Source organism: Pundamilia nyererei, unplaced genomic scaffold (genome assembly GCF_000239375.1).
Source record: "Pundamilia nyererei isolate P.nyererei 1_Seehausen unplaced genomic scaffold, PunNye1.0 scaffold00086, whole genome shotgun sequence".
NCBI lineage: Eukaryota > Metazoa > Chordata > Actinopteri > Cichliformes > Cichlidae > Pundamilia > Pundamilia nyererei.
The window spans coordinates 2610782-2638194 of NW_005187487.1; the positions used below are offsets into that span (position 1 = coordinate 2610782).

At 39.2% G+C, this 27413-nt stretch overlaps 2 protein-coding genes across 3 annotated transcripts; both read left to right on the top strand.

Moving 5' to 3' along the window:
* Nucleotides 1-280: 280 nt before the first annotated feature.
* Nucleotides 281-19301, top strand: wdr35 (WD repeat domain 35). 2 transcript variants are annotated; one of them, XM_005738781.1, is made up of 28 exons: nt 281-623; nt 715-832; nt 2019-2090; nt 2210-2302; nt 3930-4058; nt 4155-4288; nt 4675-4840; nt 4941-5083; nt 6226-6351; nt 6541-6726; nt 8247-8282; nt 8392-8452; nt 8973-9117; nt 9492-9561; nt 9838-9891; nt 10314-10423; nt 10542-10761; nt 10864-10944; nt 11452-11588; nt 11796-11999; nt 12154-12300; nt 13279-13411; nt 13534-13644; nt 14704-14868; nt 15552-15692; nt 15888-16044; nt 18289-18529; nt 19107-19301. In XM_005738781.1, exons 1-28 carry the CDS (start codon nt 600-602, stop codon nt 19255-19257), a joined length of 3555 nt encoding a protein of 1184 aa, XP_005738838.1. In that variant the 5' UTR covers nt 281-599; the 3' UTR covers nt 19258-19301. The 2 variants fall into 2 exon arrangements, with proteins under 2 accessions (XP_005738838.1, XP_005738839.1); XM_005738782.1 differs by lacking the exon at nt 8247-8282.
* A 9-nt stretch (nt 19302-19310) lies between these two features.
* LOC102209086 (potassium voltage-gated channel subfamily S member 3-like) lies at nt 19311-26916 on the top strand. The gene is made up of 2 exons (XM_005738790.1): nt 19311-19685; nt 25553-26916. Exons 1-2 carry the CDS (start codon nt 19652-19654, stop codon nt 26914-26916), a joined length of 1398 nt encoding a protein of 465 aa, XP_005738847.1. The 5' UTR covers nt 19311-19651.
* The last annotated feature ends 497 nt before the right edge of the window (nt 26917-27413 follow it).

Sequence of the window (27413 nt, forward strand, 5' to 3'; positions counted from 1 at the left end):
TTATATTGTGTTATTTACAAATTTATCATTCATTTTAACACTTTAACTGTCTGATAATAATCTTTATCAGACAGTCTATGATCAGGAAATGTTATATTTTTGTCTTTTAATATGTAATAACTTAAATATTTAAATGTATTTGAATAATCTTTTGGGCACATGAGAAAATACATTACCAAACATGACTGGAAGCGCTGTCCAATGCCTTTCGCCTCAGCTAATAAAAAAACTACAACTACCAGGGAGCACCGAGTCTCCCAGTTTCCGATTTACCGTTACCACGGGAGACCGAGGGAAGCTACAGGCTCTGAGCACCCAAGGCAGCCACCATTAGCTACGAAACATCGATTTTGAACTGTTTTCCAATATATTTGCTGATTTAACGTACTTTATCTGCAGGGAATCTTTAAATTTGTGAGTCATGATTTTATGAACGTCTCTAGCTGACGGTAACAGTTTGCCATTGGCCACTTAACACTAGCCGCTAACTAGCTAAGCCAGCAATCTATGCTAAAGTAATCGTCACATTCACCAAATGCTGGAGCCTGGAAATTTCAATGTGCCTGTTATTTGTGTAATGTAACATTATCGCCACAACCATGTTTATATACCTCAGCAAAAAGGTAAGTTCGCAGTTATCTGACACAGCTCACTGGCCACAAATACGCCAGGAGGACGTAGTGTTGGGTAACAGTTATCTCCCGTGTCTTGTAGATCGCTATTCCCAATAATATCCATCTAAAATGTGTGTCTTGGAACAAAGATCAAGGCTTCATCGCTTGCGGAGGAGACGATGGTCTTCTGAGAGTACTGAAGCTGGAGACTCAGACAGGTAAGATAGTTAAAAAGGTGCACGACTAACAGAGGCATGCACACAGAAGGATTTCCTGCACCTCAGAGAAACCCTTTGATGGTTAGAGAAAGTAAACAATGATTTGCGTTAACGTTAACAACTATAAACACGTGCAACTAGGATGACCAGGTGTCCTCTTTTTTTAATGTGCGACTGCAAGGTAATTAATGTAAGATTATCCTCCAAAACTAAAAATTTAAACAGCATACCACCTTTTGATTGGCTTTACAGGGTCTCAGTAAAACATTGCACACTCAAAGGAGCTTTAATCATCTTTCTTTTCCATTTTAGTGTTCCATTCATCCTTCATCAGTTTGTCTTGACCATGTCTACGTGACTAAATTGACTAATTGATGCTGCCGTCTAATTGGTTGATGATATGTTTATGTTAAATGATAGTTGAATAGGTTTACCTAATGGGTGTACCTAAGAGCTATTTTGCATAAACAACCTGCTTGTCACTGGTAGCATTACAGTATATTGATGTCACATTGTCGCAATGACGAATAACATCCCATACATTCAGCTGTGTGCATTTGTTACAGTCCAAGTTGTTATGTAATGCAAATGTGATTCGGATTTAAGGTATTTTGAAATGCTCTTAAAGCGTCTTGGAAATCGTTTTACACTTTCATAATACTGTTGGCTCAGCTCTTGTGCCGCTATGTTCAGTCAACCTGCTGTTGTTAGTTAGGGCCACTGTTTCTTAATGTTTGAGAAAATGTGTGAAATGATTGATGAAATTAGTGTTTTTTTTGTCTGCTGCATTTTATAAGCCCTTTTATTAAATTATGTTTTATTTTTCTTTATTAATTAATACCTTTGGACATTTATTGCATAATATTGTGATTTTATTATCCAATTCAGGGTCAGTTGGTGTACCTACACCAACTTTCACAGGGCAAGAGACTAGGTATATCCTAAACAGGTTGCAAGTAAAAAAAAAAAAAGAGAAAAAACAAACAAAATTTGATCAGTTTCAGCATCTTATGTCTTATTGTCTTCGTAGATCTTTTTGCATGATTTTTAAATCATTACTTTCATATTTACTTGTCCAAACCTATTTTGGGAAACATGATTGTATATTTGCTAACCATTATAAACACCTCTGGAACTACAGTTACTTGGTGATGATCTGATCTCTTTTACCGCCCTTTGTAAACAGATGATGCTAAACTTAAAGGTCTTGCTGCACCCAGTAACCTTTCAATGAACCAGACTTTAGAGGGACACAGTGGTGAGTTATTTTGTATTAAGTATTTTTTGGCCAGTTTTAGTTATAGGATATTAGTATTCACAATTCTAAAATGAGACGTCAGAAAATGATCTAATATTCAATAACTGCCTCCCATGCAGGTGCAGTGCAAGTGGTCACGTGGAATGAACAGCATGAAAAGCTGACGACCAGTGATCAGAATGGACTCATCATTGTGTGGATGCTTTATAGAGGTGATTATTCCATCCAGCTTGTACTGCTGCTCCTGGTGCAGCAGTATAAGCAGAGACACCCAGACCTCCCTTTCCCTGACCACATGCTAAAGCTCTTCCAGGAGAAGACTCAGGCGTTCCCAAGCTAGCCAAGTGTTGATTCTGTTCATGTTGATGTAGCGTCTTCAGTAGGAGAAAAGTTTTATCACTCATCTAAGTGACTTCTTCAGTCTCAGCTGGCTGCAGGTTTCACCAGGCTTGTAAACAGTACATTTGCATTATGAAACTAGCACCACTGACATACAAAGGACTGTGAGGTCCGTTTCTTGATCATTAATATGCAAATTGTCATGACCGTTCATGAACTACTGATCAATGGCAATTGATCAGTGGCCATGAGTACCATTCACAGAGAGTTGGGTAGTACCTTCGATTAAAGCATTGTAAGATGGTGAAAGACGCACCCTCAGGGCCTCCCATCAATTCAGAAATGGTCTTTCCCTTTTTATGTAAATGGTCTCCTTGACTACCCGCTCAAACCAGCGTTCCTCCCTGTCCAGGATGTGTACATCCTCATCATTGTCCTGGCCTGAGGAGTTAGCTCGTCTGTGTTGTGCCATCCACTTAGCCAGAGATTGTCTGGCTTCCCCGATGTTTAAATCATGACAATCCTCCTGGGACTTTACAGCGCACACTGAATTACTCTGTTTATGCCGGGGAACCCGATCTTTGGGGTGGACCAGTTTTTGGCACAGCATGTTTTGGGCTTTGACAGCCACAGAGACACGGTGTTTAGAGAAAACGTGTCTCAGCTGTTCCGATACTCCAGACACATAAGAGATCACTAAAGGTTTTCGATTGGGCAGCAGTTGTCTTTTTTCTCTCCTGGATTGCTCGGAGCTTTCTTTAGGTTCCTTCCCAGCTTTGACAAATATCCAGCTGGGATAAGCACATTTACTCAGGGCCCTCTTGATATGATGTTCTTCTGCTTCTCTGGCCGCTGTATCTGTGTTGTAGTGTCCTGATGACACCCAGTTTGTGCTCCAGTGGATGATGAGAGTAAAACTTTAAATACTGATCCATATGCGTTGAAAGTTGATCTCACAGCCCACATCCTGCCAGTGTCTTCCAGGTTACTTCCTTCAGAATCCCACAAGCTCGCCAAGCTTCCTAGGGCTCCTTCCACAATCTGGTTCACACTTGGTTTCGAACTCATACAGTAGCTCAGGTTCCTTCCTCATCAGATAGGTGAGATTTAATGTCCTTATAAGCAGTTTTAGTAATTGGGGAGCGAGCCATTAGAGCCTCTGACCCTGACATTGACCTTGGGTGTGACCCAGTCGACATGGCATCAGATACCTATGCCCCCTCTTATGGGTGGTGGATCCACAGGAGAATGAGGTTGTCCGTCTTTTACGCTGAGCCAAGCCCAAGTTGTCAGGCAGTCACACTCAATTACGTACTTTCACTCTGTGTCTGGGTACAGCGTGACCCAATGGTAACCACATGCCGGACAGAGTAAGTATGTCCTTAGTTCTTTTCTTTATTAGCATTATTTGATCATTACTGCATGCAGGCAAAATACAGAAACAGGTAAAAAAAAACAAAAAAAACCATGTCTTTAACATTTTTTTTTTGGTCTATTAAGGTGCATGGTATGAAGAGATGATCAACAACAGGAACAAGTCAGTAGTGAGGAGCATGAGCTGGAATGCAGATGGTCAAAAGATCTGTATTGTGTATGAAGATGGGGCTGTCATTGTTGGATCTGTAGATGGTAAACTGCTGCTTACTTAACAAAAATAATATTTGTGGAATTTTCTGAGTATGTAAATATGAATATATCCTTTATTATATATCCTCATCTCTTAAGGAAATCGGATTTGGGGTAAGGAGCTAAAGGGAAGCCAGCTTGCTCATGTGGCATGGTCGCCGGACAGCAAGATACTCCTCTTCGGCATGGCAAATGGTGAAGTACACATCTATGACAATCAAGGAAACTTCATAGTAAGTTTGTAAGCTTAAAAACAGTTAATTCTGTATGCTACTAGAATAGCTTTGCATGATTCAGAGTTGAACATAATGCTGTTTTTTCTTATAGTTATAGTTCCTTATAGTTGAGCAAGTTAATGAATTGTCATAAACTCTAGTTTTCTAGCTACCTTAATTGTTTCCATCCCCATCTCCGCCTCTATTCCACTGTGATAAAGTATGACAGAAACTAGCATGACCATAAATAAACATGAAAGCCAGCTGAGACTCGATATAAAACAAGTGCATATAAAAGTATTAAATAATGCAACTATAATATTTATTTTTTTTATTTTACTTCACTGTGACTCAAGCAGAGGAAGGATATATGCTAACTCTTATTGACTCGTGTTGGCTTTCAGATGAAAATGACCATCAGCTGTCTTGTCAATGTGACTGGAGCTGTCAGTATAGCAGGTATCCACTGGTATGCAGGAAGCGGGGGTTACGTCGAGCCGGACTGTCCATGTCTCGCCATCTGTTTTGACAATGGAAGGTGTCAGATCATGCGTTATGAAAGCGATGAAAGTAAGCCACAAAAACAAAATTTCATTTCAAATTTCGTCACTCGTGTTAAATTAAACCTTTTTACAGTTCTTTTTTTGGTGCTCATACCCCTTTTCTTCAGACCCAGTGTGCATTGATACTCTGATGAATGTGGTCAGTATCCAGTGGAACCACTGTGGCAGTGTGCTGGCAGTGGCCGGTTCCCTTCGAGGTGCAATGGAGAAAGAGTTCAATGTGGTGCAGTTCTACACTCCGTTTGGAGAGGTGAGCATTATGGCTTTGATATAAGATGGGATTTTGCTGTTCTATATACCATCTGGTACTGTCATTTGGATCCAGGTTAAGCATGCATAGGGAGCTGATATTGTTGGAAATCTTGGCTCAAAGTTCACTGATCAGAGGAGCCTGATTTTTGACTTACATAATTTTATCTAGACTTTCAACACATTTTGTACTGCTTAGTACAATAATCAGTAATCCTCAGTAATCTGCGAAAGGGCAACAATATCAGCATGATCTCAGTACTGAGGAGAGTCTGTACCATAGAACGGATTTAATCGATAAAGAAGATTTTACTCTGCAGCAACAAGCAAACAAACCCACTACACCAAATTAGTTTGTCTTCAACCATCTCTCCTACAAATGCACACTTTTTTCTTTTAAGCTAGCTTTGTGTAGGGGACCGATGGGTCATTTCAAGAAAATAAGTTTACAGTTGAAACACTGAAACTTAAAAAACCTGAAAAAGATGAAAAACCACTTTTATTCATATACAAAAATGGGCATTTCATATTCTACAGGTCTGATGAAAGAGTCAGTTTATAAAGATAACAGTCTTCCTGCAAGTCTCTAGACAGTGGAATTAGAACAGCAATTTTCTTTTTATTGTTGTTGTTGTTTTTTGTTTTGTTTTGTTTGTTTTCACTTGCTTGTCAGCAATGCAAACCAAGCTCTGGATATAGATGTACAGGGACGATTCCAGGGAAGCAGTAGTGCAGTCTATTAGTCAGTCCCAGTGGGTGTTGGACTCCACCCACAAGTACAAGCCAGCAAGAGCTTGAGAGATGGATCGGTGCAGCATCAGTATTGTGGATGTGGATGCTGTATCAGTCTGTTTTGGTGAGGAGAGTTAAAATGTACTTCTGCTGTCACCTTTGACCACTGTTGGTAGTTACTAAGGAATAAAGTCTGGATATCTTTGAAATAAGTGTCAGAAAATGGATAGACAGTGTTCTTAAAGACAGCCAAACACTGTCTTTTAACTTTGTGCACATTTTGGACTGAAACCATTGTGATTACTGAGAAGAACTCTTTGGATGTTTGTACTTCACAGGTTTGGTTAGTTGAAGTGATATTAAAAAGTTGTGTGACATTTTTTTCGTTAATGATCTTCTTTGTCTGTGCAGCATCTTAGAACTCTCAAAGTGCCTGGGAAGCAGATGTCAGGAGTTGCCTGGGAGGGAGGAGGGCTGCGCATTGCCCTGGCTGTGGAGTCCTTTATCTACTTTGCCAACATTAGACCAGATTATAAGGTGCATGCCAACACATGTGATTCATGAAAAATGTCTTTTGCCCTGGTGAACATGATGGTAAATCTCTAGGTTTATCATTGTTTGGAAGGTTTAATCTGCTTTGATAGCTAAAACAGTAGAGCTAAGCAGTCTATGATCATATGTCTGGGTTTAGCTGTATCTATCCATCCTTTTTCTGTCTTGTAACAGTGGGGCTACTGCTGCAGCACGGTGGTGTACGCCTACACAAAGCCAGAACGCCAAGAGTACTGCGTGGTATTCTGGGACACTAAAAACAATGAGAAGTTTGTCAAGTATGTCAAAAGCTTGATGTCCATCACCACCTCTGGGGACTTCTGCATCCTGGCTAGCAAGGCAGATGACACCCAGCCTCAGGTATGAACGCCTATAGATTACATGACCTTAAAGTGATAGTAGAAGCAACCAAAATACTGACAGATCTCTGCTGTTTTCAAACACTACAGACTACTTTAATACACAAATTACTACTCTGTATGACTTTAAAGGTACTTTTTGTAATTACCCTCTGCAGAATTTTACTGAAAAATTTGCCACCAGGGGGAAGCCATTTACAAGTGGGTGTGTTCTGCTCTCTGATGCGTGCTACAGTGTAACTTTTGATATTATGTTTTAGCTTCTCACCAGGCGTTGCCTCTTCCTTGGCCACCACTGCAAATAAGAATATGTTAAATAAAGGTTCCACAGACCTACAGTGCTAGTCTTCTACTGGTGCTATTTGGAAAATAGAGCACTAATTTAACTAGTTTTTCTCTTCAACACAGCATGCACATTTTGGAAGTAAAGTCATAGATCTATGACTTTACTATATGATATTATTTCTTTAAATTGTGCTGATAATTTTTATTTTTGTTATTTTTGAAAGTTTAAAAATAATTCTTAAACACAAGAATTTACAAAAAGTATCTTTAAGGTTCATACTGAAGGGCTGGGCGATATGAACCAAAATTAGATGGATGGTTGGATAGCGAGAAAGAGAGACAGAGACAGAGAGGGTTTATGCAAATGCTATATTTAGATGGCTTTACATTCCATCAGACCGACTTAGAGACACGGGGGAAACAAATGCTAACAAATTAGCTAACTATAAGAGCTGCAAAACAAAGAGTTAATTTATACCCAGAGTTAAGTTATTTTAACAAAATTAAAACTTAAATATAACTAAACAGCATAAATCATTTTTACACTACACATTCCACATTGCATTCCCTATAAGGAATACTGAATGAGTTAAAGTAAATTAAGTTCTGAACATAGACAGGTTAACATTAAGTTAACTTCTCTAATAGAACTCATGTAGATTCAATAAATGTCAGATGTAATGAGAATGTATGAAAACAAAAATTTTCTTTTGTTACTTTGTTATTTCTGTTTTTATTTATTAATTGTTGTTTTTAAGTTTTTATGCAGTGTAACTAAGATAAAGATAATTAAAATGTGTTGTGTAGAGTATTGGTGCATAAAGTTACCAACTTTATAGTCTGCAAATGTGGCCAGGGTTTAAACATGAATAAGGCACATGCCATTTTCTGAGTGATAAAAATGATTGTTTTTAATTCCTTGGCTTTGAAGAGTAATTTCCTTCTCAGTGTGCTCCAACTGCAAAACCTTGTTTGCTAAAATTTTAAGTTATTATTTGTTGTTGGACCAGAACTTCAGGTTCTGAGAGTTGGATACAAGCACTGGTGATTCTTTACATTGCTATGAAATTATGTTGCTATATCTTTTAAAAATCAATATATCGCCCAGCCATAGTTGTAGAGTTAGAGAAATCCAGCAACAGAGGTAATAAAAACAGTGGATTTGGACTAGTGTGAGGATCACAAATGTTTCTCTGCTGTTTTGCCTCCTGTTTTTTCTAATCCGTCGCCACACAGGAGGATGCTGAGGTAGAATCTGCGAGTCATGGGAGGGTAATGTACAATTTAAAAGCTCACACCCCCAAAAAAGAGGACAATTTGTTATGACATAAAGTTTTAAATTGACCTGCAGGATAATGTCACTCCATTTTGTGTTTTTCAGTATGTCCTGATTTTGTTCAACTCCATCGGGACACCACTTGACTCAAAATACATAGACATCGGTGAGTTTCATATGATGAGAAATACTTGTGGTGCAGCATTGGTATGATTAAGGCCACTGTTTGTCTTTAAGTCAGTGTGAGAGATCACACCACATTCATAGAGACATAGCTTACATCCTACCTCCAGCCACCCAGCTTCCTTTAGCACTGAACACTGGCTGCCTTTATGTTGCTCAGTGGGCTTTGCATATCCCAACTTGATAAACAGCGTTAAATGAAGTGTGTGTCAAACAGTAGGTCTGGAGACTGTTTGAGAATTTCTCCACAAAATTTAATTTGCAGAAAATGTTCAAGGTGTGCTGTGAGATTGCTGCTGTCACCCACAATAACCTTGAGCATCTGTATGAAATGAGGGTCCTCTCAAGGGCACAGCATGCTTTTACATATTGAGATCCTGATGTTTTAACCACGGAGAAGCTTTGATCTTTTCAGAGCTGGCACTGTTAGATTCACACAGTCCCATGCTGTTATATATTTTAATCTTCTCCCTCATGTGATGCTCACTTTTTTATTTCTTCAGATCCAATGTTTGTTACCATGACTAAAACCCACGTTATCGCTGCATCCAAAGAAGCTTTCTACATGTGGCAGTATAGAGTGGCAAAAAAACTGACCGCCCTGGAGATCAACCAAGTGACAAGAACAAAGAAGGAGGGAAGGGAAAGGTGAGCTCACATGTTGCAAACTGGTCACGGGGACTGGACGGGTATAGAACAAAGCCAGGTGTTAGCCAGATAGTAAATCATGGAAAGATACGGGAAAGCCAGGTCACGATAGTGTTAGAATCTGTGAGCCAGTGGATGAAACCACAGGTTTACTGTCTCACTGTTGCTGTGTGAGACTTGATAATGACAGTGCAATAAAAAGGCTTCATTCATGTGAGTTTCCAGACCAGCGGCTTGGTGTGAACTAATGTTCTGCCAGATCTATCCTAACACCTGGATTACAAGTCACGTCAGGTGAACTAGAAGCTGTTTGCCTGTCTGGCTGTCTGTCTCTGTGGCTCCTTCTCATGTGTTCTGACTTCCTGCACCTCCAGGGTCTATCACATCGACAGCACTCCATCTGGAGCTAGTGACACCAGCCCAGATTTCACAAAGGCCTTCACAGTAAGAACGTTGTGTATCTCCTGTCTTACATTTCAATAAAGTGACACTTCTTCTGTTCTAAACTTAACACTTATTATCTGATTACATTCAAATTAAACACTCTTATCTCTGAACTCTCAAGTGTTTCTGTTAATGCAATTAAAATATACAGATAAATGGCTTTAAAAGTACTTATTTAACTACTGACTGGAGAGAAACGGATATTTTTTATAATTTAAAGTAAGATGGATTATTGTGATTCTCACGTTGTGTATGTGCACTTTTGTTTTATTTCAGGCAACTCGAGATCCCATCTGTTGCATTACAGCTACAGATAAGACCCTGATTGTGGTATGTACAAACCTGAATTTATAAAAGATGCACATGAACAAAAATATAGACCGCAGAAACTTAACAACCTCACACCCCCAAATACAGCTGATTAAAGCTGTAACTATTGCATGTGAATTGTGTGCCTCCTTTCTCTCTGTCTCGTGCTCACCCTCCCCAAGTAAAGTCTGAATGTGAAAACATTTCTTCATAGTTAAACAAATATTAACCAGAGTTTTCTTCAGTCTGAGAGGCTGGTCTGTGACATGATTAAGCTAGCTATAACTGGAGTTGATTCATATGAATATGTTGTTTTATATGTTTTTTATATAATTTGTATATGTGAACATTCATATTTTCTTTGCTTGCTGTATCCACGTCAGTCTGGCAATGAACCATATAATGGAATCAAGAGTAAAATAACTGTGTGTACGTCTTCACAGGGTCGTGAGTCTGGCACCCTCCACAGATACAGTCTCCCAAATGTTGTTCTCGTCCAGAAGTACACTTTGAACAACAGAGCCCATTATCTCTCCCTAAACTGCAACTCAAGGTAAGTGTTGGTGTTTTATGGTGCTACAGATTAGCACCAGTAACAGGTGTTTACTGAGTAATTTTAGGTTGTATTTTTGAGTCTAATGTCGTCGTGTATAATGCTTATTTTTCTTCAGTCGTCTGGCCATAATCGACATCGCGGGCATTATGACTCTGTTGGATCTGGAAGTTCACACTTCCACAGATAATGGGACAGGAAACCAGCCATCCACAGGAGATCCATCTAAGTTTGAGCGCAAAGATGTTTGGGACATGAAGTGGGCAAATGATAACCCTGATCTGTTTGCTATGATGGAGAAGACCAGGATGTATGTATTTAGAAACTTAGACCCAGAGGTGAGTCGCCAGACAGTATGCCTGATGTACTAGCTCCAACTTGGACTGCACTAACATTAATGTTATTCTTAGTGAGGGTAGTTTGTTTATTTAAAAAAACAGGAACCCATCCAAACATCTGGATACATCTGCAACTTTGAAGATCTGGAAATCAAATCTGTCCTACTTGATGAAATCATGAAGGTAAATGTCTGAAACAAGTTGCATGAAGCCCAAATATAATATGCAATGCAGACATAGTTAAAAATAAATATCTTTACACAAGTATGTCTGTTTTTGAAAGACTATAAGATGTTAAGGGTGAATATGTAGGCATTTTATTTGGAAAGTTCAGTGCTAGCTAGCTAATCTTGACTCAGCTCAGCTGACTCGGACAGGTCGGTTTTAACACGTATCCACATCATTCAGCTGCTTTTCCAGCGAGTTCCTCATCCTGCACTCAGTCTACAGTTCAATCGCCCTGCGTAGGAGCTGTGACAGTAGTTCTCACTTGCTCTGCAAACTGCACAGACCATTACTCTTAACTGCTGCAGGTTCTGGTCAGACTAACCCACAGCAGTTTGACACTGTGACCTTGGCAATCACCTGAATTATTGACTATGCCATGGCCCCAATGACTGAAATTTCAAAATAAAATATTTGACACTGCTATTCTTAATTATCATTTAAATAAGGAATATTCCATTACAGGATCCAGAGAGACCAAACAAAGACAACCTCATCAACTTTGAAATCCGCTCCCTGAGAGACAGTCGGGCACTGATTGAAAAAGTGGGCATTGAAGAAGCTTCGCAGTTCATTGAAGACAATCCTCATCCAAGACTTTGGTAATTAAAAAACTTTCCACCTCTGTTCTTAATTCAATATTGTTTTTTTAAATATATATATGTAGTAATCAAGTCTTTATTTTATCCTTTTCATTCTTTCAGTGTTCTGCTACAATTTCCTTTTGCAGTGATTAAATTTTCTTTGCATGTTTTGGTGCTACATTATTTCTGTAAGCCAAAGAACACTCTCCTTTCTAAATCTGCCAGGCGTCTGCTTGCTGAGGCAGCCCTCCAGAAACTGGACCTTAAGACGGCTGAGCAGGCTTTTGTCCGTTGCAAAGACTATCAGGGCATTGAGTTTGTCAAGCGCCTGGGAAACTTGCAGAGCGAGCCAATGAAGCAGGCTGAAGTGGCGGCTTACTTTAGCAGGTTTGAGGAAGCTGAACGCATGTACCTGGATATGGATCGCAGGTACAGTGGCTTTTTCTGGTATCCCAAAAAAATCTCCCTACTACCTCCCATTTAAATTTCCTGTAGTGAAGTGAATTATTAATGTTGCTCCAGTACATATTTCTTCCCCCATCTTGTGAAATGTGGTGCAAAATGACCATGTCTGTCGCTGCAGGGATCTCGCTATCAGTCTCAGAATCAAGCTTGGAGACTGGTTCAAAGTGTTGGCCCTGCTCAAAAGTGGTTCTGGGGACAGTGATGATGCTCTGCTTGAACAAGCCAACAATGCCATCGGAGACTACTATGCTGACAGACAGAAGTGGTATTGAAGTTTTATTCACCCCTTCTTTCTGAGGTTGTTGATTCTCTTAGTTTACTCAGTGTAAAATGTTACTTTTTACAATCTAATCTTCAAGTGTTACTGGTTTCATTTTTTCATTTTTTAACTTTATGATACATGCCCACAGAATCTGTCATTTTCATCCTTTATAGTCTATCAAGTCAGATCTACAGTGCATTCATTTGTACGGATGGGATGAGGTGGCCAGTTCTCAGTTGAATAAAGTTGAACTTCAGGCTACTTTATGCAAACTAGAGGTGTCCTGTGTAACCAAGTGCCTCTGGATACCTGCAGACAACTTTTAACACATATGCAACCACTTCATGTTAATAATGAAGTGGCTGCTAAGGCCTTTTCAATCTGATCCTGAACAGAATGTAATTGAGGAAAACATTACTAGAAATAAAAATGGAGACAATCATGGAGGCGACGAGATGAGAGGGTCTGCGTCGACTGCTCCTGTATGCCAGCCATGAGGAGAGGTGTATATCTGGTCATCAGTTGTTAGACCTCAAATTGTGGCTCTGACCTCTGTTGTTTGTGATTATTCATTTTAGAGATTATGTGCTCCTGTCATACAGTCATCAGATGTGTCTGTCAGTCTGAACAGCTGGCTCAGTCTCACTCGGAGAACACTGGATTTAAGAGCTGACTGAACTGGCATGTAGTGACTATTGTTTCACTTTCAGATTGATTGTCAGCTGATTGTTTACTGCTGTGCAGGAGACTGTCTAATATTTTCACATCTTTTATGTTTCGTAAACCGTTTTTAACTCGTTATCCAAGTACACTCCTTGTTGGAGAAAATTGTTGGGAAAACATTTGATTTAATCTGAAGCACTCGGACTCTTGGTTGGCAAAATGGATCAGCTGGATTGGGAGAGAAGTGCAGAGAACAGCCGCAGCTTTTTTTCCCCTTTTTAAAAAAAAAAAAAACTTTAAATATGATTTCTTTTCAAGGGTCAGTGCTGTGCAGTACTATATTAAGGGTCGTAACCAGGAGAGACTCGCCGAATGCTACTACATGCTAGAGGACTACGATGGCCTTGAACGTTTGACCGCCGCTCTGCCAGAGAATCATAAGCTGTTACCGGTGAATCAGATGCTCTTGGATCAAATATATATATATATAGATATGTACGGTGCCAGTTTCTTTAAATATGTTACCTTAAATCACAATCACTCTTCAACATCTTTTCTATATTTATGCTGTAGGAGATCGGTCAGATGTTTGCTACAGTTGGCATGTGCGAACAGGCCGTGAACGCCTACCTGAAGTGCAACCAGCCCAAAGCTGCCGTCGATACGTGTGTCCATCTGAACCAGGTGAGAGGTGGAAAGAAAAACTTTGGCGCCACAATTTCTGAGCAACGCTGAGTGATTTACAGTCAGTGAGCCTCCTGCTGTCCTCCCACTCCCAACCTATGCTTGAGTGATATTTAGCTCAGGGGTGTGAATGCTTATCTCAAAGTCACTGGACTCTTCCAGTGTAAATGTTGGCCCAGGAAAATAGGAACGACACCTGAAAAACCAAGGATGGAGCTGTCTTACAGGTAGATTTAGTTTAAAGGATGTTAAATCTGTGCTTTATTGGCGGTCTCCTCTTCTAAAAGAATATGTCATTAGGAGCCCCAGCTTCCTTCCTTAAGGGCGGTTTCTCCTGCTGTGTTAATGCTGCACATTTGACAACAAAACAGGCAAGCTGTCAGCTACTTTGCCTGTAACCATCTTGTTGTCTTAGACCCCAGATCTCTGAAAAACACAGTGTTTGTGCCTAAATTGTCCAGATCTGCTCTCCAAACCCGTCACGACACACTGCTGTTGCTTTTGTGACGAGATAATTAATAACAGCAGTGTTACATCCGAGTAATGCCCATTGGGTTCGGGATATTAATTGCAGTTCTAACATGGATTCATGTTAAAAACTGTGATTTCTCATAATAATTATAGAAATACATTATTTTTAAATGACCATTTTCTCTCGAAAGTTTTTTATTTTATGGTTTAATCATAAATTTACAAAAACAAAAAACTTTTGCCCATGAGAGATTCAGTTCTGATCATTCTTTTTGTGACAGATTCTATAGGTATACATACTGAAAATCTCAGCACTTCCCAGAAATAATAGCTTATTGTAATCTCCCTGCTGGGAGGCATTGTACACAGAGGGACAACACAGAGAGACAAACAACCAATAGTCATTTTCACACTTACAGGCAATTTGGAAACACTAATTTACTTAACTTGATGAACATGAACAACGTTTGACAGTAGTAGGAAGTACCTGGAGGAAGCTCGCACCCACATGAAAAAGATGATAAAAAGACATATTTACTTTTTTTTTATTTATTTATTTTTAATTTGTATTGAATGTTTTTCCTGCAGTGGAACAAAGCAGTGGAACTTGCCAGGACACACAATATGAAGGAGATTAAATCTCTCCTTTCAAAATATGCGTCACATCTTTTGGAGAAAAATAAAACTCTGGAAGCAGTGGAGCTGTATCGAAAAGCTCACCATTTTCTTGATGCAGCCAAACTCATGTTTAAGGTAAGTCAACATTCTTATTCATGTAAACCAGCTTTATAGATTAATTTTAAACACATATATAATTTTTATTTTGCTGTATGTTTTCATTAACAAGTTAGGTCCTACATTTAATATGGACTTAAATTAGAAAGTCCTTAAAAAGTTAAATGTACCATGTCTTTACTCACACTTTGCCTCAAGTTTGCCAAAGTGAATTAACTCTTTACGCCTTGAAAGCCTACTAGGAGCATCCCTTAACGATATTTCCTGAATGGTTCCTGTCATATTTCAGGCTTTTTTATAAAACAAAATGACTGGGTTTGCATGAGATGTCAGTGAGGGTGGTCTCTGCTTGTGCAGCTACGTTTGGGGGGAAAAAAAAGAGAAACTAAAGGTCGTCAGATCACGTTTTTATTGAGTTCATCAAATATTATCTTTTTGGGAAAAGAGTTAACAAATAAAGATTCTGGTTCGTTCCATGAAAGATCAGTCAGTGCTTTGCAAATTAATGTTGACACAGAACAAATCTCATCGGGAAGATATGCCTTGTATAAACTTGAAATAAAGCAAATAAATAATACTTGTTGATGTAATACATTTGCAAAAGTTCTGAAAACATGTTTTCATTTTGTCACTTTACGCAACTGAGTGTAGGTTGCTGAGAAAGAAAAATACATTTGTGAAAGTGTAGCTTATGTTTGCAGATAGCAGATGAGGAGGCAAAGAAAAGGACACGACCTCTGAGGGTGAAGAAGCTCTACGTGCTGGCAGCACATCTAGGGGAAAATTACCACAAGCAGGTGAAGACGTCACAGCAGAGCAAAGGCAAAGGAAAGAAGACGGAGGTAAACCATGTGCACACGTACTATTCCAAATCTTTCCAGTGCATTAGACATTTTTCTGCTGTAACTGTTTGAATAAATTATTTGTGATGTGTTTCAGAGAAAAGAGTCATTCTTGTGCTTGTGTGGAAAGACGTCATCTGTTTATGCACAGAGGTTTGTGTTCATATCATTGTGTGTATCTTTGTCTATAATTAGGCGACGCATGCACTTGCTAGCCTGCTGGAGGAAGATGCAACATCTGCAGACAATCGCATTGTGGACAATGCCTGGCGAGGAGCAGAGGCATATCACTTCTTCCTGCTCGCTCAGAGGCAGCTGTACGATGGCTACTTGGAGAATGCCATGCGCACAGGTGCCAAATCACTCCTTAGTACTTATTATATTACTTACATTATATAATCATACTTTATATTCTAATATATACACATTGATTTACCTTTTTTGTTTTTCTCTCTAAAATGTGAGAATTTTCTGCTTCTCTGTTTAAAAAACTGATGCAAATGAACTTGGTTTTGTACTTTAAGTCGAATACAAAATACCAACAAGAAACCTTTCTGCTGTTCTGTTTCTGCTGCTTTAATCTGCTGAATTCTTAAACTGTACGAAATTGAGAGACAGTGAAAATATTTTTTTCTTGACTACACGAGCATTTTTGCATGTTTTGTACTGTTCTTTGTGTCTTTTAAACAGTGTGTTAGGGCTGAGCAATTAACCAAATGTCTATTTTATCATTTCCACATGCTCCAGCGGTGTGATGAAAAAATCACTGTTAAATTTTTCCCTTTCAGCTTTTTTCTTTACAGCTCATTTCCTTTACCTCTGTTGGATTTTTTTTGGACCAGCAGTGTGGCCCAAAATTACTGTAGTTATTATTTGCTTATTTAATAATGGTCATAATTGAGAAACTCTCTCATTTAGTGTAACATATTTCAAGACTGCTTATTAGGCTAAAATGTTGCCCTGTTAATCTAAATCTCATTATAGCCAATGGGGCGTTGCCAGGAGATTCCCAGTTGGCATGAGGAACAGCCATCAAAAGCAGCAATATTATAAAAACAGGAATGAGTTTACAGAACTCACCTTCTCTCTGTCACCCTTACCTATAGACCTTTATGCTCTCACCACAGTGTCCCTAAAGGTGCACAAAGGCTTGCCCTTCTCTCTCTAAGCAAGACGTGGAGTGTCTACAGTGCGTGCTTCTCTACACATAAGTTTGGACAAGTCATCAGGTGTAATGGATTGTCAAAGTTCGTTCCTGTTTCTTTCATTTAGGGAATATTTCTAAATTGCAACATATGGTCTCCTTAGCTGAACTGGAAAAAATTGTCCATGCATTTGTGACATCGCGTTTAGATTATTGTAATTCCCTGTTTACCAGCTTGGATAAATCATCTCTTTCTCGCCTCCAAGCTACACAAAACGCAGCAGCCAGACTACTAACTCGCTCTAGCAAGCGAGCTCACATCACTCCTATTTTATGTTCTTTACATTGGCTCCCAATAGATTTTAGAATTCGTTTTAAAATTATTGTTTTAACGTACAGAGCACTAAATGGCCAAGCCCCAGATTATTTATCCAAGCTTCTCACAAAATACACTGCTGCTCGCCGTCTCCGCTCACAGACTCAGAGTTTGTTGGTTGCTCCCAGAACACATCTGAAGACGAAAGGGGGCGGAGCCTTTCAGTCTGTGGCACAAAGGCTGTGGAACAGTCTACCTCTACAACTACGTTTGGTTGACTCTGTGGAATCCTTTAAAAAACAGTTAAAAACTGTACTGTTTAAACAAGCTTTCTGTTGACCAATGCTTTTTACATTCTTATATGTTTAATTTACATTTAAACTCTATATTGTGTACATTGTGCATTTTGCTATTTATCGTACTGTTTATTTTAATCTCTGTGTGCAGCGCTTTGTGACTACCTGTCTATGAAAAGCGCTTAATAAATAAACTTTACTTACTTACTTACTTAAAGGAAAGGTGTAAGCAACAGGGAGAAAGTAAGCAAAGAGATGCAGCTGAAAAATAAGTGCCACCTGACATGGATTTTTCACAAACGTGCATAGCAAAGGGCAGATGGTGGAGAGACTGAAGGAAGAACAAGTTAAAAATGGGTTGTTGCTTTTTCTTTTTTTTATATTGCTGTGGCATATGTTCAATTTCATGTGTTTATGTTGTTTTTCGATTCTTTTTTGAAACACTGTCATTTGTGAGAAGCAAATCATTTTCCTGGTCACGTCTGCTGGCCTTTCATAGATCTTGACATGGAGCTGAATGGTCGTATGTCTACAGTGTAAACATTCTTTGCATAGATAAGCATATTTTTACCAGATATGCAAAAAGTTCTTTTGGTTAACCGTAATCCTTCTTCTAAATTTAACATTAATCATCAGCTGCAGTGAAGCCACTTAGCCTCGATTTATGAAGGAACGATCGCAGATCAGTGCCTTGGGAAATGATCAATTTTATTTTTTCATTTACATATCTTTTGGTCTTTGGTGGTTTTGTAATTTCACTTGTCCTATACTCAGCATAAGCCTGACTTTTCACTATTTATTATTAATTGATTTTGTTGGTTTTTTGTTTTGTTTTTTAAGCTCTTCACCTGCGTGAGTATGAGGACGTGATCCCTCCTGTGGACATCTATTCTCTGCTTGCTGTCTGCTCTGCAGCCAACCGCGCCTTTGGCACCTGCTCACAGGCCTTTATTAAGCTGGAATCCCTGGAGAGTCTTGATCCTGAACAGCGGCAGGCCTATGAGGATCTGGCCTTGGAGATCTTTACAAAGCACAGCCCAAAGGACAGTCGCATGATCGAGTGGAACGCATCATCAGAGGGGTGAGATTTATCGCTAATTAACTTCAAACTCTATCATCAAACTGAGAGCAGCGTCATCTCCCAATGTTGTGAAAATTACGGTATGTCTAGATGTAAACTTTTTTAATTGTATTTTACTGTTATGTTGATTTTGGCGATGATAGTTGAAAGACATGGTGGAGTATAAAGTTTGTAGCTGGTTAGTTGATTAGCAAGCTTCATCTCTAAGCAGTGCAGTGCAATGAACAGATACAGTTACCTTGTAATTACTGCAAAGTAACCAACAAGGGAAGTCTGTGAGGACTAGTGGTCATTAGAGAAACTGCAGCTATTAGCCCCAAATGTTGTGTTGTGATTCATCTCCTTAGGTTTATGAAATAAACTAAATCTAGAACTACAAAACGAGAAAACAGCCACGACTCAAAACCAGAACCGAAGTTAAACACATTTAAAATGGAGCACCGAAAGCAGGAATCAGTGGCCTCTGCAAAACTTCTGGTCTTTCCTTTGTAGCCCTTTTACTGGTGCATTGTTTTGATGACAGTATGACCTGAAGCAGCTTTCTGGCTTTTGTGTTTTTTTGTCCTTATTTTGTCAGGATGGAGGAAAGATTTCGCACTTGCATCGTAACTGGTCTGCCTGTCCAGGAGTACAGTTGTTGGATTTGCAGTGTGTGCAAACACTGTGCTCATGATCAAGAAATCAGCAAATATAACTGCTGCCCGCTGTGCCACACTCCTATACTGTAAAAGGAGAACAAAAGATGAGAAAATATAAGTTATTTTCATAGAAAACAGAGAAATGTTAAATCATTTTAACTACTTTCAGGCTTAAAGTTTAAAGTTAAAGTTCCTGAACAGGCAGCTACAGAGGAGCTACCAAAACAAGATTCACCCTAATCTTTGACTTTTACTATAAGCAGTGTAAAATACTTTGGTTCTTTGTATCTATTTTCACGTAAATAAATAATTCTGTTAATAAAACAGCTTAAACTGTTTCTTTGTTCAACCGGGAGGAGAAGCCAATGCTGAACCATGTTGAAGAGATTATCTCTTGGCTGGGCCGGTGTCTTCACAGGAGAGCAGGAGAAGGTGCCCGGGGAATGGGAAGTGTGGGCATCTCCTGTGTTAAACTGCTGACTTCATGACCTGGAAGAGCTGGAAAAGAGAGAGACAAGGTTAGCACCAAGACCTTTTAAAGAAGACATTTCTAACATAAATTGGAGCAGAAAATGTGCAAAGTGGTGCAAAAAAAAAAAAGTCACCAGAATGCAAGAAATGAAGTGTCTCAGTACTCCTCAGGACTAAGTGCATCCAGCCACATGAAATCTCTCTTTGTGTGGTCGCCAGGGCACAGCTTCTGTTATCCATTTTATTTTTAGTACATGGAAGAAGGACGACATTTTCGAGGTCTGTAATTTCACATAAAAAGAAAAACTACAGAGCAAGAGGAGAGGGATCAATTTTTAAGAAATAAAACTCAAAATGTGTGAGTTTAGGCTCAGATGTTAAAACAAAAATATACAAGAATAAACGATGAAATTTTGGGGTTTCATTGCGCAAGGCTGGTTCAATCTCCTCAGCCTGCACATGTCTGTGGATGTATATTGAATATATGGAGGTTATAATTTCCTTCATGTAGCCTTTAATTTGATTACATTTCTTTCTGATTTCTTGAATATGTATGACTTCATAATAGTAGAAAATTTTATGTTTTTCTCTGATTGTTGTTTTTACTAATTTTGACTTTAAACTCATTAGCTTTGAGGGTATTTTTGTCATAATTTTACGGCTTTGTCATGAATATTACCCCTTCTCAAGATGTCATTATATCGTTATTTATTTCTGTATTTTATTAATAATGTTTGTAATGCAGCATTAGAAAATTGAGAAGCTTTTGAACTTAAAAAAAAAAAATCCACATTAATGATGTGAAATGCCTCCATCACTGTTGACTGTACCAGACTAGTTCTTTTGTTTCATATCTTATTCTGCCCCCTGCTGGTAGGAAACTGCATCAGTGAGCTGTGTAGGTAATTACACTACATTGCCACAAGTATTTGTTCATCTGGCTTCACGTGCATATGAACTTGAGTGACATGTCATTCTTAATCCATATTATTGAATATGATGTCGGCCGGCCCACCCACCCTTTGCAGCTAAAACACCATCAGCTCTTCTGGGTATTTTGGGATACACAATACTGATGGGTTCACTTGCAGAAGTTAAGACATTTTATTACACTGAGAAATATAAAGGTGCTAACTAGTGCAAAAAATTGTGATGCTATAAAAGAATGATTTTCATTTCAAAATAAATAAAATAGCTGTGACAGACTGGCGGCCTGACCAGGCTGTACCCTGCCTCTCGCTCCAGTAAGTAAAGCTGCCTTTTGTCTGTTTTGGGAATGTTTTCTTTGTAGCACATTCCTAAGCCAAGCTGTATTTTGCCCATGTGTGGGCACCGGACCAACACAAAGAAAAACAACCATCCTCACTTTCATTTTCTTGCTTGCTTCTTTAGTTAGGTTAAAATTATTACCTAAAATGTTGCAGCCAGAGTACTAATAGTGAGATATTATTTCTCCCTTATTAGTTTGTCTTCGCCCTTTTAACCTAGAACTGAATTTAAAATCCTTCTCAGATATAAAATCCTGAATGGCCAGGCTTTATAGTAAAGACCTCATAGAATCATATTATCCCAACAGAGCACCTCACTGGGATACAGGCTTATTCGTGGATCACAGAGTTTCTAAAAGTAGAATCAGAGGCAGATCCTTCAGCTTTCAGGCCCGTCTTTTGCATGCAGGAGACAGACGCTCTCAACTTTGAAGATCAGGTTTCAAACTTTCCTTTTTGGTTACTGCTGGATCAGATGATGCTGATCACCAGGTGTCAAGTCATTTCTCATTAAAAAGGAGCTTTTCCTCCTCAGCATCACCAATTGCTACTCACAGCGGATTATCCAATTGTTGGGGTTCTCGTGGTGCACTTGGGTCAAAGCACAGGGAGCTGGCCACTGCTTCTGATTTATACGCTGGGTTAAATGCTGAGAAGGCGTTTCCCTCCAAAGATCATTAAAGATATCCTTGTTCATTTTCCACATGTCATCAAGGCTTCTGTTCACTATTTACTCATTTTCAAGCTGCCCTATCATTAGATGCTACAAACTTTGAATTAATATTTTATGCAGGAATCATTCTTTAATGACTGCATTTGTGTTTGTATCTTACCTATACTGATAACTTTGTGACCAATATTCTAAAATTTAATATAATTATAGTTTTCAGGCATTCCAACAGATTGTTTCTTGGCTTTTGTTTTAGTAGTGATGTCTTATCTGAAACCGCACCCACTTCTGAAATGTACCAACTGTCCATCCATACAGAGACCAGGGAGCACAAGTTTTTCCACTGTCTGCCCTCCTTGCTCAGTTATAACACTATATGCCCTTCAGGATATCTCGAGATCTTGCTCTTGATAGTAAATGTTATATGGACTGATTTGCTTTCCTACTTTACATGACCACTCAGAGCACTTTGAGTGTTCTGGCCATGATTTACTGCAAAACTGGAGATTGCATAAAATTATACTCACATTACAGCCCATAAAGCTTAAAACATACACATATTGCATATACAGTATATACAAAAATGTTCCTATATTTTTTCCATACCTGGACCAATTTGTGTAAAAACAGGGGTGTCTATTCCACCTCTCTTCTTACTGTTAGTGTGTTAGTTTTATCCACTTTTATTGTTATTTCACGTCATTTGCTACATTTTTCTGTTCAGTATCCCATCATCGTTTTCAGCACTAATGTAATCGCAGAAAAATTGAACACAGCACGGCGAAGACTGATTACAAAGCTCAGTCTTTACAGAGTGATAAAATATTTACGCGGATCGATTTAACACACCTTAAAGGACCTGGTGCGACCTGGACGCAGTTTACACATCAAAGTTTAAATACCCACTCAGAGCCTGTTAGCGGGGCAGACGTGCCAGCCATCCTGTGTGAAGTTGCGTCTCCACCTTTCTCACCGCAGAGCGCCTTGAACGGCACACTCCCCTCTGAACAAAGTCAGAACAGCCGCAGGACACATCGGCACATGAGCAGGTAAGCTGCTGGGCTTATTTCTCGCTGATTTGGGGGTCAACGAGATGTCTGAACAGGAAATATGATCTTACTGGGCGTTTAATTATCTTTTTTAGGGTTTTGGAGTTGAGTTCAAGCGGTGTTAGTGCAGAATATTTACTTATAAAAATAGTACTTTGTTGTTTCGCTGCATCTTTTCAGAGTCTAAAATAGTTTGATTCACCGCGTGCGTAACACAAGTCCGCACACGGAGCTGCACTCCTCCATGAAAGCCGGTATTGATTACCGCTTGGATGAAAAACGCTGCCCAGTGACATGTGTGTGTAAAAGTACATAAGTGGTTGGAAAAACACAAGTACTACAATTTGAGGAAAAAGTGTTACATTTCATTATTTTATGCGGCGTATCCTATACATGCTTACAGTGCGCGCGTATGGTCTTTACACGAAACGTATAAATGTCTAATGTATAAACTTATAAATGCTATGAAAGTACCAGCCCGTTCTCACTTCTGGCGTATCATACCGACGGAAATTACACCAAAAGGTCACACAAAAATAAGGAGGATGTATAAGGATGGGTTTGGGTGATTTGTTTTTAAATTTTTGAATTAAAAATTCATTAAAATTAAATTCCTTGTTTCGTGTAATTATAATAAATTTAAAAGGATGTGCACTTTGAAAGAGTAGTATGTGACGTGACAATTTCTCGAGTGAAGTTCTGAAAATGGAAACGAAAAACACTGAATCATCATGAATATGCGTAAATGTATCATTCTGACAAATGATAGTTACAATCAGCTCAAGTTCTTGCCGTTTATTTATTTTTTCACAAGCTGATAAAAAATGTTTTAATTTATGTGCTGTTTTCCTTACACAACACATCTCTTTTAGAGCAGAGTGAACACATTTATTTTACTAGCCTACACTTTTCCTGTTGGGCCGTTATTACATATGGAATTAAAATTATACATCAACTACAGTAAAACATAAGGTTTCTGAAAACTCACAATTCTAAAGAAATGTTCATAATCTAGATATTAAACAAGAACGTTTCGTGACGATACGCCACTTATTAGTATTAAAGTGCAATGCAAATACTGGCCGGCAGGGGGAAACAATCAAATAGAAGTAGAAGGTTGTAAAGAAGTCAATGAGAACCTGAGTTCCCTCATTCCAACATTTTCTAGATGACCTTACTTCCCGTTTCAGATAATACTAAATCACACATGAAGTTCATTAAGTACATTAAGGTCATTGTTTAAATCAGGCAGGAGAATAAACCACTGTATCCTCATTGGTTAATCACTCACATGTCAATAGATAATGAAAATGCCATACCTCTCACTTTCTCAGATTTACTCCCCAGTTGTGGCTACTAAAAACCCACAAAAATAAGTTCTTTATTAAATAATTAAAATATCTGGATAAAAACAAGTGGTAAAAACTGCGAGTGACATAATGATTTAAACAGATGACTTCGTGTTTAGAATAGATTAAAAACAAAAAACAAAAAAATAATATATCATGTGTGCACATGCTAATTTCACTACAACACTACAAGTCCTGCAGTGTTGTAGTGAAAATTCTCCAAAGTCCACCATTGTTAGGTCCACCATATTATATCCAAACGCAGCATTTTCACTGTCTGGAACCAAAAGGAAACAAGTTTACACCACCTTTAACAAGAAGAAAAAAACATCTAGTTGATCTCTACGGTCTCAATATTAGATGCTTCTATATCACTACTAAAGTCTTCATATCTGGGTTGACAGATTAATAAAACCCATTTGAAGTGGATTAAAGCCACAGCAGGTGTGTAATAACCTAGGTCTTGCAGCGTGGTATCCACACTGGCCTGAAAATCTTTAGATTGTAGAAAGAAAAAAAGCACGACGAGCAAACATAACACCTCGGAGGGGACAGGGGACCCCACCTTCTTTACCAAACTCAATTTTAGATGATGTGTTTTAACATTAGGTTTACCACTCTCACAGGTATCACAGGAAGACGTGACTGGGTCATTTAAGGGCTTCTGACCGGAATTAAAACATAGAGCCTTTTCCTAACGGTTAAACACAATCTTTAACACAAAGCGCTCCATGGACTCAATCAAAGCATTATTTTCCTATGACCTACCTCTTTAGCAGGGGGCTACAAAACCCAATCTGTCGTTGTAAACATCACCCACAGGGAAACAAGCCAACCCTGCCTACAAGGGGGGATACTTAGACCTAGTTTCCACCGATTACACCAATCAGTGTCTCCATAAAACTTTTTTAAAAGGTCCTCAACCCTTTTTAAATGTCCCTCGTTTGCTCTTTAATATATTTCTTTTTCTTATTCTCTGTTCATTTTAACTTCTTGTGCATTCTTCTGGAATCCAGTCAAAATAACTTTGGTTCTGTTGGAGTTTTATTTGGAATAATGTTCTCACATATGACACTGACTTATTCTCAAAACATTGCAGGGGAATTAGTTACTTAAGGCTTAAAATTTAATTAAACTCCTCCGCAGCAGGCAGCTCTGATGATTTCAGGTCCTTCTGCACATTAATGCATAAAAAGTAAGTGAATTTTAACTTATTAAATCTAACTCTATCCTGACTATGAAAGCTAACATTAGAAAAAATTTAAAATTATTGATATTGATTAAGGGTTTCACACATATATGTGTACAGTTGACGTGGTTCGACCGTGTGAACAGGATGCTTCCTGGGCACCTATGACACCTGCACAACTGTGAAGGGGGAGCTTTTGGCATTGAGATCCTGGGATCGATGGATGGATTTAAAATTGATTTAAAAGCCAGTAATGAAATATAAAGTACAATGGCAGTCAGGGCGTTCATAAAGAGCAGGACACTGTAATTCAGTAAAGATAAAAAGAACTAAAAAAGACTAAAGCAAGCGTTAGTACGAGGTGTCCTCATTTCTGTGTTTGTTTGCAGGCACTGACTCCTTTGCAGGCACTGACTCCAGGGACTGGAGGAGCTTCATCATGACATATGGCAAGATTCTTCACCAGCCTGAGGGTTGCTTCATTAATGTCAACGTTGGAGGTTTCAAGCAGCGAATGGACCTCACCGTCCTGAAACGATTCCCGCAGACACGACTGGCTCGTCTTCTGTGCTGCAGATCCAAAGAAGCTATCCTGGAGCTCTGTGATGATTTCAGTCCCTCTGAAATGGAATACTACTTTGACCGCAACCCAAGTTTTTTCTGTTACGTTCTCAACTTTTATCTTACAGGGAAAATCCACCTGGTCGACGGGCTATGTGTGGTCTCATTCTTCCAAGAAATTGAATATTGGGGAATCAAGGAGCGTCACCTGGACTTCTGCTGCAGCACCAAGTTCCACGACCTGATGGATCTTGCTGAGGATGGAATCTGGGATCAGAGGAGCGACGAGGTGCAGCTCAATAGCTCTGGCTCTTCTATTACTGATCTGTCTGTTTTGGAGGATGACGAACAAATGTTTGAAGGCTCCTGGTGTGCAAATGTCCGCCGGAGTGTTTGGATTCGACTTGAGAATCCAGGTTCCTCCACATCAGCCAAAGTTATGGCTGTAGCATCCCTCGCTGTAGTCATCACCTCCATCGTGGCCATGTGTGTTCACAGCATGCCGGACTTCCATCAGGTGGATCCTGCTGAAAAAAAAATAGAAAATCCAGTGCTGACCTTTTTTGAGAGCCTGTGCGTCGTGTTTTTCTCTGCAGAGTTTATTCTTCGCTTGGTTGTTTCACCATCAGCCAGGAAGTTCATGTGCAGCCCTCTTAACATTATCGATCTATTGTCAGTCATGCCCTTCTATGTCACTATCCTGTGTGACCTAATGAACGAGGGTGAGAGCACAGACCTGGAGAACGTTGGCAAAGTTGTGCAGATCTTGAGGCTGATGCGAGTGTTTCGTGTTTTAAAACTGGCTCGTCACTCAGCTGGTCTTCGCTCTCTTGGTGCCACCTTACGGCACAGCTCCCGTGAAGTGGGGCTGCTGGTGCTTTTCCTGTCTGTGGGCATTTCCGTGTTTTCCTCCCTCATTTACTGTGTGGAGAAAGACTCTCAAGATTCTGAGTTGCAGACTATCCCTATTGGCTGGTGGTGGGCCACCATTAGCATGACGACAGTCGGCTATGGAGACACTTTACCTGTTACTTTGGCTGGGAAGCTCATAGGAACTCTGTGCATCATCTGTGGGCTGCTGATTGTGGCTCTGCCCATTACTAACATCTTTAACAAGTTCTCCAAGTTCTATCAGAAGCAAAGACACTTAGAGCTCAAGCCAAGCAATAACTGCACCAGCATGCACAACTAAAGAACAGCATCTAAAGAAGTCTTACCCCTACGGTCTCATTCATGATTTAACTTTACATCGGCAGGTTTAAGATTTCTTCATCGTCTTCCATGAGCAAGATAAGAGGGTTAAATAAATAGACTGCATGAAAGTTCTGAGTCATGGTCTTGTTTTTTGTAGTTTTGAATTATTTAAATGTTTCTGTGCTTTGTAAAAGGTCACGGGATAGCTAAATATTAAACACAAAACACAGGAGGACGTTAGTGTAAATTTCAAAGATATGCAGTTTCGCATTACTGAGGACAAAGAAGACACTGTAGTTTTTACAAATGGCAGTTAGTGGGCTTTTTACAGAGAACTGACACAGTGTTGCATACTAAAATTACCAACCCCAGTCTTTGAACACAGCTGCCACTTTGTCACAGCTTCAGGATTACCAGCAATTAGCCTGATAGAAGATAACAAATACCAGCTTCAATGTTTACAGTTCCATGTGCCAGTAGTGTATGAATGAAAAG

What these genes read in the sequence shown, in the direction of transcription:
- wdr35 (XM_005738781.1), top strand. Translation starts at nt 600, where the DNA reads ATGTTTATATACCTCAGCAAAAAG. An exon ending in CAGATGACACCCAGCCTCAG is followed by an intron (nt 6,727 to 8,246) that starts GTATGAACGCCT and finishes GTCGCCACACAG; the next exon opens with GAGGATGCTGAGGTAGAATC. An exon ending in AGAATCATAAGCTGTTACCG is followed by an intron (nt 13,412 to 13,533) that starts GTGAATCAGATG and finishes TTTATGCTGTAG; the next exon opens with GAGATCGGTCAGATGTTTGC.
- LOC102209086 (XM_005738790.1), top strand. Translation starts at nt 19,652, where the DNA reads ATGACCTGGAAGAGCTGGAAAAGAGAGAGACAAG. An exon ending in CTGGAAAAGAGAGAGACAAG is followed by an intron (nt 19,686 to 25,552) that starts GTTAGCACCAAG and finishes GTTTGTTTGCAG; the next exon opens with GCACTGACTCCTTTGCAGGC.